The sequence below is a fragment of the Equus asinus genome, chromosome 20, assembly GCF_041296235.1.
Source record: "Equus asinus isolate D_3611 breed Donkey chromosome 20, EquAss-T2T_v2, whole genome shotgun sequence".
NCBI classification, from domain to species: domain Eukaryota; kingdom Metazoa; phylum Chordata; class Mammalia; order Perissodactyla; family Equidae; genus Equus; species Equus asinus.
In genome coordinates this window covers 86,432,748-86,446,732 of record NC_091809.1, presented here as the reverse complement: position 1 = coordinate 86,446,732, position 13,985 = coordinate 86,432,748, and the positions used below count along the sequence as shown (strand labels likewise).

General features: G+C 41.3%; 1 protein-coding gene across 1 annotated transcript; it reads right to left on the bottom strand.

Annotated features, from left to right (window-relative positions):
• Positions 1 to 6,108: 6,108 nt before the first annotated feature.
• On the bottom strand, positions 6,109 to 7,053 carry LOC106831713 (olfactory receptor 52K1-like). Its single transcript, XM_014842121.3, has one exon. It carries the CDS (start codon positions 7,051 to 7,053, stop codon positions 6,109 to 6,111), a length of 945 nt encoding a protein of 314 aa, XP_014697607.3.
• Between the last annotated feature and the right edge of the window lie 6,932 nt (positions 7,054 to 13,985).

Below are 13,985 nucleotides of genomic sequence, written 5' to 3'. Positions count from 1 at the left end.
TGGCATACATAGTAAATGTTGAACATTTTACCAAATGAATAATGAGACTACTGGAAAATGTCTTCTCACTTTGTTCAGAAGACCTCCCTATCTGATCCAAGCCCGGAATATTTGGTTATCTTCTAATTTAACATTCATCCAGGATAGAAGTTCCAAGAAACCCCCACCAGCCTTGGTTACATGCATCAGAACAAAATCCTCTTCTCATTGAAAAGTATTTTTTTATGTCTTACTAATATTTATATATCTTTGCCAGGAACAAGTACTTGGCTTTGTAGGAAACAAGCCCTATGACAGCAGGAACTATTTTACTGGTATATCTTCAGTGTCAAGAACAGTGCCTGCTACACAACATCTACTCTATAAATAATTATTAATAATCTCACTTATCTGTTGCAAGTTTACCCTCTATAAATATTTATTTTCTACAAATTCAAACATGTTTAACCTTATCTCTGAATCTCTGCATTCCCCTGTCTTCCCCTGTCCAATTTCTAAACATTGCTGGCCACGCTGTTGACCTGTCCACACTTCTTTACTCAAAGAAAATGTTAACTGCTCTATCCAATTTCTTCTCCCAACACAGGGTGTCCAACAGTGCATGAATCTTATTTCCTTTGAAGCTCATCAAAAACATACCCTTCCCAGGATCAAAGTCTCAGAATGGAGAGTAAATGGAGCCAGTCGTCTTCTCCTAACATCCAGAGCCTAGGAACCTGTTCTGTAGTTAATGTTTTGTCTAACTTATACTATGTTTCAAGAGCCAAAATGTCCACACTAGACTATAGGACTTGTTTTCTATTTCTTTATTTTCCAAAAAGTGCTTAAAAATGGGTCACATACACAGAAAATACTCAGTTAATACTTGCATCTATTTTGTAGTCTATGCCTATATCATAAGAGGATATCAGATGGATTTGAACAATTAAGACCTAGAGACAGGACGATAGTCACTCACCTGAGGTCTTTCAAGGACGTGGCTTATAGAAGAAGAACATATAGGAAATGTATTTCTTACCTCTCCCTGCATCTTCTTAGTTCAGGCTTCATTATCTCTCTTGACTAATGCAGAAGCCTCCTAATTGGCATATGGATACTGGTAGGAGTGAGGAAAGGGATGATATGCAAGAAGTGATAGGATCCAAGCTGGAATAATCAGCTAAGAGGCCTTGAAGGTGAACTAAGTGTTTGGCATAGAAAGGAGGCAGTCATCCTCTGTGGTGGAAGGAGTGTCTGGAGTTTGTAGACAAAGCATTTGGGTTGGACTGTCAAGATTTTTGCTCCTTCAGTTGAAAAGACAAAATAGAGGCAATAAAGAAATAGAGAGGAGGGAGATGACACCTAAGACCAGGACTGAATATGAGAGGTAATTGAGAGTGCTCCCATCCTCTCCCACTCACCACACCTGTGTCACTTCTTTCCTCTTTTCTCTACTTCCAACTCTGTCAAGAGTCCTCAGTCTAAAGTAGAATTCTTGGCCTGTCCAGTAGCTTCATGCAACTCCAGTGGGAGGTGTTTGGGAAGGGAAAATCTGGTCTTATCCTCACAAACCTCTAGTCTTCTCCCAAAAGGATGTGGAAGCAGAAACTACTGCACTTGATGAGGGTCCTCAGGGGCTCATGGAAGGCTCTGGCCTCTTCTCTGGGGGTTGACACATGGAGATTCCTCTGACCCAGGGATCCACCCCTAGAGTTTCCTGCAGCCCATGTTCTCTCCAGGTTTAGTGGCACTAAACCATGCCTCCCAGGGGTCATTTCTTGTTCTTCAGAGGCTATGAACACTCAGGTAGAGCCTGCTTTTGCTTGGTCTTTGATATGCCTCTCCTTACCCCTACCACCTCCTTGCAGTGTCTCCTAAGAAAGAGAGCTTCTTTAGAAGATATAAACTGCAACCAAGTCCTATTGACTATGACCCAGAAGGGCAGGAGTTCCAGCCACACCAGAACCATCTATTAGGTGTTTTATTTTACATATATGTTATATATCAGCCTCAACTGAGCATTGATTTCCAGCTAGTAACCTAGGAATACCCCATCTCTGATCTTGCTCTGTTTCTTGTATCTAAAGTAGAGATAAAATTCTTGATTCTTCCTAATTTACAGGGTGAAGGGAAGATCTTAGTATATAAATTTGGAAGCCACTATTAATATAATTATTTATTATCAATAAAAAATTACCCACTGTCTATAAATAAGAAAGGTCAATCCTTCTGCCTACAACTGACTTTAACGTCTGCTATTTTGCAAAGCCTGGAGAAGGAAACGTTTTCACCTGAGTCTCCCATTGACTTTTCCTGCCCTAATTCCCCATAGTTGAAAAAGTAATTTCAGAGCCGTGTACCTCAGTCATACGTACTCCCTTACCACAGAGGTATCCTGGACCCAACTTCATCCTCCCTCACTGTTAGCCTTCAGGGGTAGTTGATTCTATACCACCACCCCAATGATACCTGTGATCTCCTGAGATGTTAAGATAAAGTGGAATTCCTACATCAATCCTTTAAAGTTGGAGCTCAAATTAACCAAGCATAGCTAGTCCGAGGGGAAACAGCTTTGTGAAGAGCACCTCACCAAAATCCTTCAGGCAAAAGTTGGCATTGGGATGAAATCAAGCAAGATAGAGAAAAATCAGCCTTCAGCTGAGGAGGAGCTCATGATAGAACAGAGGACACACTGTCGAGTTAGACATATCATGATAATGGGAAACAAGGATCTAGGGTCATGGCCAGGAAGGCTAAGATGATATAGGCTTAATTGAGTGACTGTAGTTTAGAGTCAGAGCATCCAGACAAGAGCCAGATAAAGCAGGCAGGGCTGCTGTTTTGTTTTGGGGGGTTTTTTGGTGAGGAAGATTGGCCCTGAGCTAATATCTGTTTCCAATCTTCCTCTTTTTGCTTGAGGAAGATTGTGGCTGAGCTAACATCTGTGCCAATTTCCCCTATTTTGTGTGTGGGATGCCGCCACAGCATGGCTTAATGAGCGGTATATAGGTCCACACTCGGAATCAAAACTCATAAACCCTGGGCTGCTGAAGCAGAGCATGTGAACTTAACCATTACACCACCAGGCTGGCCCCAGGCAGGGTTTGAGGAAATAAAACACCTTACTTTGCCCCCTGACTCCATCCTGAGGGAGGAAAGCCTGCTGTCATGGGGGCAGGGATGAAAAGCACATGGGGTGGGGATGACCATGGCTTAGATAAGCGTGTTGGAGGTAACTGCTAGAATATTAGAACACCTCAGCTCAATTCCGTTTGTTTCCTCCTGCCTTTTGTGCAGTCAATATTCACTTATATTTATCCATGTATTTAACTTTTCTGGTGTTCTTCATTCCCTCCTGCCTTTCCATGTTTCTATCTGGATCATTTTCCTTCTGCCTGAAGAAACACTTTTAGTTTTGCTTTTAATGCAGGCCTAACAGTGAGATACTCCATCAATAATTGTTTACAAGACTCTTTCAGTCATCTTCAATCTTGAAAGATTTTTCACTAGCAATGGAATTATAGATGGGCCATTCTCTTCTTTAATCCATTCAAAGCTATTATTCAACTGTATTCTGCCTTTTCTTGTTTTCATTGAAGTGAACTGCCAGTGTTAATTTTGATCCCATGAATTTAATATGTCTTCCACATCCACTCAGGTGGTTTTGGGGGTGGGAGTGGTTAGCTGAGTTTTATGACTGCACAGAAACTGTAGACCATGTGAAGACTTTGCAAAGGTTCTTAATTTTTCTCAGAATAAAAGCCAGAGTTTTGAACAGAGAATTGGCTTGATTTGACGTGTATTCTAAAGATTGCTTCTGATCTCTATGATGAGAACAGCAGACAGAGGAGGGTAGAAGCAAGGAGGTAATTAAAGAGGTGCAGCAGTAATCCAGAGTAGAGAAGATGGTGTCTCACAACTAAGGTGGTAGCAGGGTATGTGGTGAGAGGAAATCAGATCTTATATATATTGGAAAAGAGTGCCGGTGGGATTTCTTAAAAGATGAGATATGTAAACAAACAAACACACACATAGATATGGAGAACAGATTGGTGTTTACCAGAGGGGGATGGGGAGGGGAAGGCAAAAGGGGTAAAGAGGCACATATGTATGGCAACAGATGGCAACTAGACTTCTCGTAGTGCACACAATGCAGTTTATTCAGAAGCCGAAATATGAAGTTTACGTGATATTTACACAGTTATAAGCCAATGTGACCTCAATAAAATGAAGATTACACATAGAGTGTAAGAGACAAAGAGATTCAAAGATAACACCAAGACTTCTGACTTGAGCAGCAAGAAGGAGGGAGTTGTGGGATCACTGAACAAGGTCTATACTCAAGCACTGTTCTTGCTACTTTATGGGTGCTTTGCAGCTATGCACCTTAATTTGGGATGTTGGGGAAGTCTCCTTTATTAGGTGACTAGAAATATTGTCACTAGTTGCCAACTACTGAATCAAGTTTCTTGTTCCTAATCTTATATTCTTTGTGTGAGGGTAGAACTTTATGTGCCTATCAGCTGCTCATATTTCTTATTCGTGGTTTGTGTGCCAAATTTAAATGAGCAAAATATGGATGGTAATTTTCTGTTCACTGTCACTATTCCTTGTTCTGATGTTAAATGTATTTTTGTATTAATGTACCTGTATTAAATGGGATCCTTATAATATTGAATTTGTACCGGAAATAAAGCCATTCCTTCTTCAATGAGGATGGATATGACCTGAAGACTGGTGACATTCCTGTGTAAGTCAGGAGGATAAACAGAGGATTAAGCTTCTTTTAAGACATGCTGCTCTTTATTTATGTGTTGTTAGTATTTACTATTTTAAGCTTTCCACATGACCCCACTGTGGTCAAAAGAAACAAGCAAGAGGTTTTGACCACACAGGAACTAAAGGTAGACATCATTTCCCTGAGATTTGTGGTTTTTTATTTTTTTTTTTTTTTTTAGTGTTGGGGGGAATTATAAGAGCAGAGATGGGAAACAAGTATATGTAGCTCTCTAGGTTCTTGCTACATGCTTCCCTTTTTGACAACTTCCAACCTTCCATACGCCATCTGACATGGACTTAGACATTCTCTTTCAAAGCTAAATAATATGTTTAGACAGATATATAGAGACAGAGACAGAAATGGAGACAGAGATTCCTAATCAGTAGTCTCTGAGGAAACTAGGGAGTCACAAGACGAAAGCAGAAGAATGCATTTGTGGAAGATGGTGTATGAGGGCTTGTGTGACCACACAAATTCTAGTCATCAGGATTAATATTAAAGGAATTTTCTAGTATGTCAGTTTTCAATGGATAAGAAAAGAGAGAGAGAAACACATGTCACTATTCCCATCTCCCATCTGCTTTGCTACCTATTTTTTTTCCATGATGCTGAGCCTTGGGAAGGAGAGGTCAAAGAACACAATGTATTGTGTTTAGCACTTCTTTCTTTGTCACGGGACATAGACATAAATGCAACATCCCTGTCTTAATCTCTGTATTCCCAGCACTTAGCACAGACTTGGAATGGATTTGGTACTCAATATTTTGTGGATGGGCTAGTAAATAGATAAGGAATTCACATACTTGGTGAAAACATAAGATGATACATCTATGTGCACAGAAAGAGTTGCATGATGTATAAATAAATGTCAGAGGACACATCTTATGGAGAGACTGGACACCAACTGTCAGACCATATCAGCATTCCTGCCTCAGACGAAATGTTGGTCCTTACCCAGGTCCTGAGTGCATAGTTCACCAAATCCCAATGACTTAGGATAGAAACTCAGATTCTCACACTCTTAACTTAGTAATGAACTTGAAGGCATCCTTGTGGCTTTAGGTGATGTTGCCAAGAGGAGAATGAGTCAAGCCTTTGATAAGAGAGCGGGTTCCTTGAGGAGATAGCAGTCAGCAGTTTGAGTCCAAAGACTGCCAGAGAATACAGACCCATGAGTCCTGATCAGACTGGTGACTCTGGGTTTCAGGACATCACTTAGTTTTTTCATAATACCAGGAAAGAACTAAACATGGAGACTCTGGCAATCCTCCACTTCCTATCGTACTCCCCACCCCAACTCCAGCATTCAACCTGTACTACTCTTTTTCCACATGTCCCTCACTCTCCATTTACACATCCTTTCTCAGGAATAGTCCTAAGACTCGCTCACGAATCTGCTTGGTCGTGACCCCATAGATAAGAGGATTGACCATGGGTGGAAAGAGCAGATAGAAATTGGCAAAAAGAATGTGGACATGTGGAGAAGCCCAGAGAGCCACACGGTGCATGACTGAGGAGATGACCACAGGCGTGTAGAAGGCTAAGATGGCACCTATGTGAGACACACATGTTCCAAATGCCTTGTAGCGGGCCTCCTGAGAGGCAAGCTGTAGAACTGCTCGAAGGATGAAGATATAAGACAGGATAACAAAAAGCAAATCCAACACCACTATAAACATGGCCACAGCAATGCCATAGATATTGTTGAAGCGAGTGTCCCCACAAGCCAGCCTTACCACTGCCATGTGCTCACAATAGCAGTGGGCAATCACGGGGCCCCGGCAGTAGTGGAAGCGTCTGAGCAGAAAGGGGAGTGGAGTCATTAGTGTCACAGCCCGAGTCACAGTAACCAGGCTAATTTTGATGATAAGGGGCCTAGTTAGGATCGTGGTGTAGTGCAGTGGCTTGCAGATGGCCACGTAGCGGTCAAAGGCCATGGCCAGCAGCACTGCTGACTCCATGATAGAGAAGGAATGGAGAAAGAACATCTGGACCAGACAGGCATAGAAGTTGATCTCGCAATCTCTGAACCAAAAAATAGCCAGCATTTTGGGAAGTGTTGTAGAAGAGAGGACTAGATCAATGGCTGCCAACATAGCCAAAAAGAGGTACATGGGCTCATGGAGGGCTGCATCAGCCCGGATAATGAAGAGAAGGGTGCAGTTGCCTAGCAGGGCCAGAGTATAGGCAAAGCAGAAGGGAATGGAGATCCAGACATGTAGGTGCTCCAAACCTGGAATTCCTACCAACAAGAAGGCGGCTGGATGGATTGCGGTGATATTGGAGGCTGACATGGCCACTGGAAATTCTCTTCCTCTTGTCTACTTCCACAGGACCCTTCCAGAGAGTATCAAATGTCTGCAGAATTACAGTGCTCAAGTTCAAACTCTGATCATTCACGTGAAAATATTATCCATTGATCTCATTTATAGACCTTAAAAGAAATTAGAAAATAATCCTATAAAGAGAACGGATTATTGGTTCCCAGTGGGGAAGGGGTTGGGGGGTTGGTAAAAGAGGTAAAGGGGCACATATATATGGTGACAGATAAACATTAGACTATTGGTGGTGAGAACAACGCAGTCTATACAGAAACTGAAATAATGTACACCTGAAATTACACGTTATAAACCATTATGACCTCAAGAAAATAATTGAAAGAAAATAATCCTAATATGCATTGTGAAACATTATACATAGTTTCTACCCTCAAGGTACTTATAAAATCATTTGGTAATCAGGACATTAAATAGCAAAAGAGCTAGCATCCTACAACAAGATTCATAAAGTAATTGAGGGGAGGAACAGCTTTCTGTGGTCTTTGTGTGGCCAAGAACAGATTTATAAAGGATGTAGAGCCCTGCTTAATTCAAATCTTACCCAAAAACATTTACTGTCTTCCTATTGCCTCCCAACTCAAACTGTACTCCCAATTATGAAAGAGGAGTCTCTGTCCTGAAAAGTTAAGCTTGGCTGTATGTATAAAAAGTAACCAATCCTAGCACCTTCTAATAATTCTACTTCCCTCCAAGTTCTGTAGATTTTCGCTAACAGGGGTTCCACAGGCCCTTATTTGACACTCAGAAATCTTGCCATAAAGACCCACATCCAGCTAACTTGAGAACCTGAGAAGTCCTATTGTTGTTCTCTTTTAGTTTGACTTCCATCTCTACACACTTCTACCTTCACTTACTTTCTTTTCTAGCATTCATGACATTCAGAAGAAAAGATGCTCCATTCCCACCTTTTTGCAAGACTGACCTCTGAAATTCACACCATTCTTTTTCCTTCTGGGATCCTTTACCTTTCTACCTCATTTTTTCCCCTTTTATCATTTCCTTTGAAAATGCTTAATCATTTGTTTCCCAAAATTTTGACCTGTGCTTCCTTCTCTTTTTTCAGTTCCTACCTAAAAAGTTTGTTCTGAGGATTGACAAAATTTCTTTTAAACATTTAGCACAATGGATGAAAGGATAAAGAAAATGTGGTATGTATACTCAATAGAATATTATTAAGCCATAAAAAAGAAGGAAATCCTGCCATTTGTGACAACATGGATGGACCTTGAGGGCATTATGCTAGTAAAATAAGTCAGACAGAGAGAAAATAATACATGGACTCACTTATATGTGGAATCTAAAAAAAACTGAACTCATAGAAACAGATTGGAGGTTGCCAGAGTTTGGGGTGGGGGAAATGGGTGAAGCCAGGCCATGAGTACAAACTTCCAGTTATAAGATAAATAAGTCCTGGGGATGTAACGTATAGCTGGGTGATTATAGTTAACAATACTATATTGTATTTTTTCCCAGTAATTTTATTCAGATCATAATGGTTTACAGCATTGTATAATTTTGGGTGTATGTTATTGTTTATCAATTTCTGAATAGACTTCATTGTGCTTACCACCTGCAGTCTAATTTTTGTCTGTCACCCTACATCTGTGCCCCCTTACCCCTTTCATCCACCTCCCAACCCCCTTCCCCTCTGGTAACCACTAGTCTGTTCTCTTTATTCATGTATTTGTTATCTTCCACATATGAGTGAAGTCATGCAGTATTTGTCTTTCTCTGTCTGGCTTATTTCACCTAACATAATACTCTCAAGGTCCGTCCACGTTGTTGCAAATGGGATGATTTTATCTTGTTTCTGGCTGAGTAGTATTCCATTGTTTATATGTACCATGTCTTCTTTATCCATTCATCCATAGAAGGGCATTTGGCTTACTTTCAGATCTTGGCTATTGTGAATAATGCTTCAATGAACATAGGGGGTGTTGTAAGTCTCTTTGGATCATTGTAAATTGCATAAAAGTCACTGAAAGAGTAGATCTTAAGATTCGCATCTCCAGAAAAAAAAAAAAAATTGTAACTGTGTGAGGTGACGAGTGTTAATCTTGTTGTGCGTAATCATTTTGCAATATATACTTGTACCAAAACAAGTTGTGCACTTTAATGAAATGTTATTGTTGATTATAGCAACAAAACTGGGGAAAAAATTTAATTTTTAAATTAAAAAAACTTAGCTCAAATCTAGAACATTGAAAAGTGCTCAGTAAATATGAGCACTTTTTTGAAATGAGAAAACTAAAGGTTAAGTTACTTACTGATAATCACATCATTGGTAAATATCAAAGATTAAACTTGAACTTTGAAAATTCTGGTTTCCTGCCTTCAAATCCAATGTCTTAAATCACAATACTCTTCTGCCTCTACCTTGTTGTTCCACAAACAGTTAAAATCAAGCATGTTCAAGTTAAATAAAGCTCTAACTGATTACCATGGTATAGGGAAAAGCTTTAGAATCGAAAGACTTGGGCTGAAGTAATGACTATATCATCAGCCTACCAGCACAAACTGACATTAATCACTGATACTTTTAAAGTGTGGCTTCCTCGCCTATATCTAAAGGCAATAACTATACCTCCCACGGCCACCTTTATTGAGTTTTATTGTGAGGAAAGATGAAATCACATGAGAATAGATCTTGAAAACTGGAAACCCCTGGACAAATGCTATTTGTATACATTACTGTCTTCCTCCCCCTGCACAGATCTGCCCCCTTTTATAAAATGTTTATCTTGATTGACATCAGCACAATCCTGTGTTCCTTGACTTTATATCTTCCTCCTCTAACACCCCTTAGTTCTGTTCCCCTTCACAACACAACTTGTTTAAAAATGTGGCTATTCAATCTCTACTTCCTCCCGTCTCGTTTCCAATCCGGCTTCCATATCCACTACTCCCCTAACACTGATCTCGTCATCCCTTCCTTCTTCCCTCACTCTCTCCTTCTTTTCTTCTTTTAATCCCTTAATTCCCTTTTATTCTCAATTCTCTAGGCATTCTCCTTGCTTCCTCCTGGGTTTGCTTTTTTTTTTTTTTTTTGACCATCTCTGTTCAGGGAATTCTCAAACATATTGCTTCTACTCTGAGTTCCATTGCCTGTTGGACATCTCCGCTTAGATCTTCCACAGTCATCTCAAACAAAATACAGCAAAAAACAGAAACCTTATCCCCTCACAAACTGTCCTGCTCACGTCTCGTCCAACTCAGAACACATCCTGCCATCCCTGCTGTAGCAATGTCAGAAACCCAGGGATATGATCCCTGATTTAATACCTTCTTCTTCCTTCATATCAGTTCATTAGCAAATCCTATCAATATGAAAAATGTGTTTCACTCCCTACTCTTTTCCCTTTTACCTGCCAACAGTCTTATTTAAATAACCATTATCTTTCATCCAAAAGTCTCCTATCTGGTCTCTATGGTCTGAATCTTGGGCCTCTATAATCCATCTTCTGTAGTGTAGTCAGAGACCATTAAAAAAAGGCAAATTTTTATTATGCCAGGCCTTTCCTAAAACCATCATGGAATTACCATTGCACTGAGGATGGAATCCACACTCCTAACCCTGGTTTACAAGTCCCTGCATGATCTAGTCCCTACTCACTTTTCAGCCTCACCCACTTCTTCTCCTTTCTTCATTATGCTCCAGTCATACAGCCTTCAGCCAGATGCTAGAGCTCCTAGAGCTCTTTCTCAGCCAACAATGATGCCCTTGACCCTGCCCCTGAATTCTCATACTGTTCTCCTCTCTATGCCCTTTGTGTCTTCCCAAATTTATATCATCTCTTGCCTGTGTCACTAGGAAGACCTTCTTTTCAGTTTTCCACTCCCGCTCAATGTATCCACTGCACAGTGACAGACCACATATGTTATTTCCCCACTGATAACCACTTTTAAGATCTCACAGCTACAAGAAAAATAAAAACCACCCAATATGCTTACAAACTTGTTCTTGCCTAAACTATCAGCCTTATCTCTTAACATTCACCTAAATATTCATCCTAGGTTCAGCCACATTGGATTATTCACCACTTCCTGAAACAGTCAGGCTTGTAGCTCATACTATTTAGCTAGTATGCTTTCCCCTGCCTCCTTCCGTACCTGACCATGATCCTGCCCACCTTCTTAGTGAAGCTTCTCAGACTCCTCCAGGCAGATTTTCTCAGTGTTTTCTCATTAATGTGCTGAATTAAATAAGGAGAGTATGATATGTATTGCCAATGCACATGTCTGTATATTCACCAGACTATGAGTGCTGTTAGTACAAGCACGGTGAGTTACTCATTTCTGTATTCACAGACTACCGAACATGGTTGGTGCTCAAAAGTGCTTTTTAAATGGATGCGTGAATGACTCCCTTCCTGGAGAAACTTTGTCCTCTTTTGCTGTTGTACAGTATACCACCATATGATCAAACTGAGATTTACTAGGTATCTCTCAACTTTAAGCACCTCCACAGATGGAAATGCTATGAAATCTTCCATCAGTTTTGGTTACTTGGATCAGAATAAAAGCCGTCGTCTTATTAGGAACTTCTCCATGTCTAATGTACATCCATGCATTTTCTCCAGGACTTAACATTGGGACAGACAACCTGGAAGCCCCCTGACAACAGGGCTGATGTTTACATTTACTGCCATTATATCTATGGCCCCCATATAGGAACTTGCTAAATATCTCTTGAAAGAATGAAAGAATATGCCTGTTGTTACCCTTATCCTAAGTGAATGTGCTGCTCCAATTCCAAAGAGGTCTCTCCTCTTCCCTGAGTAGCCCTGTCGCACTTGCTTCCTATGTGCTCCTGCTGAACATCACTGGCCTCCAGCTTATTTGCCCCCGTACCTCAATCTCACAGCTTTCCTGTTCTGTTTGAAATGCCTAATAATCCATCAACCTACCCTCTTTCCAAGTTCAAAACTATACTCTAGTTCCAGTCACAATCCAACTCTGCTTATCTGGTCTTCTCCCGCCCCAACTCCAACCCGCTTGGCATGAGTGTTTTGTCCAGTCCTGACATGTCATTGTCCTTTGTTTGTTTCCTGCCTCTACAGCCAAGATGTCAGCAAATGACCAAAGGAAGCTTGTTTCATGTATTTCTTTGTCTCCCCAAAAGGTGCATGTGGCTCCATGCCTGGAGTATTCAATCAGTGCTATAAACTATTTGGTAGGCTACACCTTTATCCTTAGAGGACTTTAGAATGATATAGCTGGGAAACTGAGTCCCCATATGGTCATCGAAGAAGCAAATAACAGATCTAGGATGAAGTTCCACATCTTCTGACTCCCACACCAGGATTCTGTCTACAGGACTTTAGTGCAAAGATATAGCTGGTTGTTGCTGAAACCTTTAATAAGCAAGTATACCTGGTCTGTCCCATCTCCTTATTTCAGGATTCTCCTTTTTTTCCCTGGACTATTATAGCACCTATGACTGAGGAAGGGCCAGAATGTGAAGTAGGAAGGAAGCAAGTAGCACTAACAGGCATGTAACTGACAGGCATGTGACTAACCAGGGTTATTTAACTAAGGTTCTCATGAGGTGGTCCCTAATACACAATATGGGAGCACAGCCCTGGGAGGCAGAGAAAGGTTTCTTCTAAAAATGGTGGGATGGGAGGATCTAAACTTATAGATAATAAAGTATTTGAGGAGGATAGAAGGAGGTCTGCTGTTAGAGATGTACAAGGATGAGAGTGATAGAAAAGAGAATTAGGAGGTGAAGTGATGCCTGAGATGAGGGTTAATTCTCTGGTTGGACATGAGAGGTGCGTGGGAGATGGACTGCCGGGCTCTTCTTCCCCACCCAGCCTATTCCCCTCAAAAGTTCAACACTCTTCTATTGGGTCTCCAGTCAGCCTTTGGGTATTCCCCCTAGCGATTACTAGTTTCAGTCTTATTTCTGCCACTATGCTGGTTATTCTAGTTCTCACTGCCAGCCCCAGCTCACATAGCCTCTTTCCTTGACCTGTTCCAGCCCTCTGGTAGCCAGCTGATCCCAGCATAAGTACCCTCCCTGGTCTACAAGCCCCTCATCCCATTTGTGTCAACTCCCTGACTTTGCCCTCTGTACACCTGTCTTCCCCTTCCACCATGGGCCCAAAGTGCTCTCACCCCTCAGCATGAGGCTCAATTCATTTTCTGTGGGCTTCAGGAAAAACTGATGCAGTTTTCCTCCTTAGAGAGAGACAGGTGAGATAGAAGGAGTTGGTAAGGGGAGGTCCTCATAATCAGCTATTCTTTCATCAAAAGAAAAAGACAACAGCAGGCCTTGTCCCTGAGGAACATCCTTAAAAAGCCTCATGATGGGCCTGGTGTCTTCTCTGGAGGTGACTCCAGGGAACTTCTCTGTCCCAGTCTCCAGTCTTTTGGGGTTCCTGCCCCTGGCTTCCTACAGACCCTATTCCCTCACCATTCTGTGGCAGTCAATCATGCCTCCCTTGAAGATAGTCTGGTTTCAGTAATCACTGCATCTGTCTCCACCCTCACCTTCCTTTTCTCTAGTGCCTACTGAGAAAAGAGCCTCCTTAGAATATGCAAACTGTTGCCTGCTATGTGTGCTTCTGGATTGTGACTTAGAAATGTGGGCTTCAGTCACAACTAGGTCAAGGCTATCTACTCATTCTTTCTTTGATTTGGTTTGGAGTTTTGATGTTTTGCTTCATTTTGTGGACAGAGCTGTGAGCTAAGGTTATGAGCGGGAGATCTAGGTTTGAGTCCCAGCTTGTGACCTTGACGAGGCACTTAACCTCTCTGTTCCTTGGATTATTTCCTCATCTGTTATGTGGAGACAATAATCCCAGTCCTGCTCACCTTTCACGATTTGGGGAGGATCCAATGAGACCATTGAGGAGTAATTATCAATGTTATTATTAATTAAT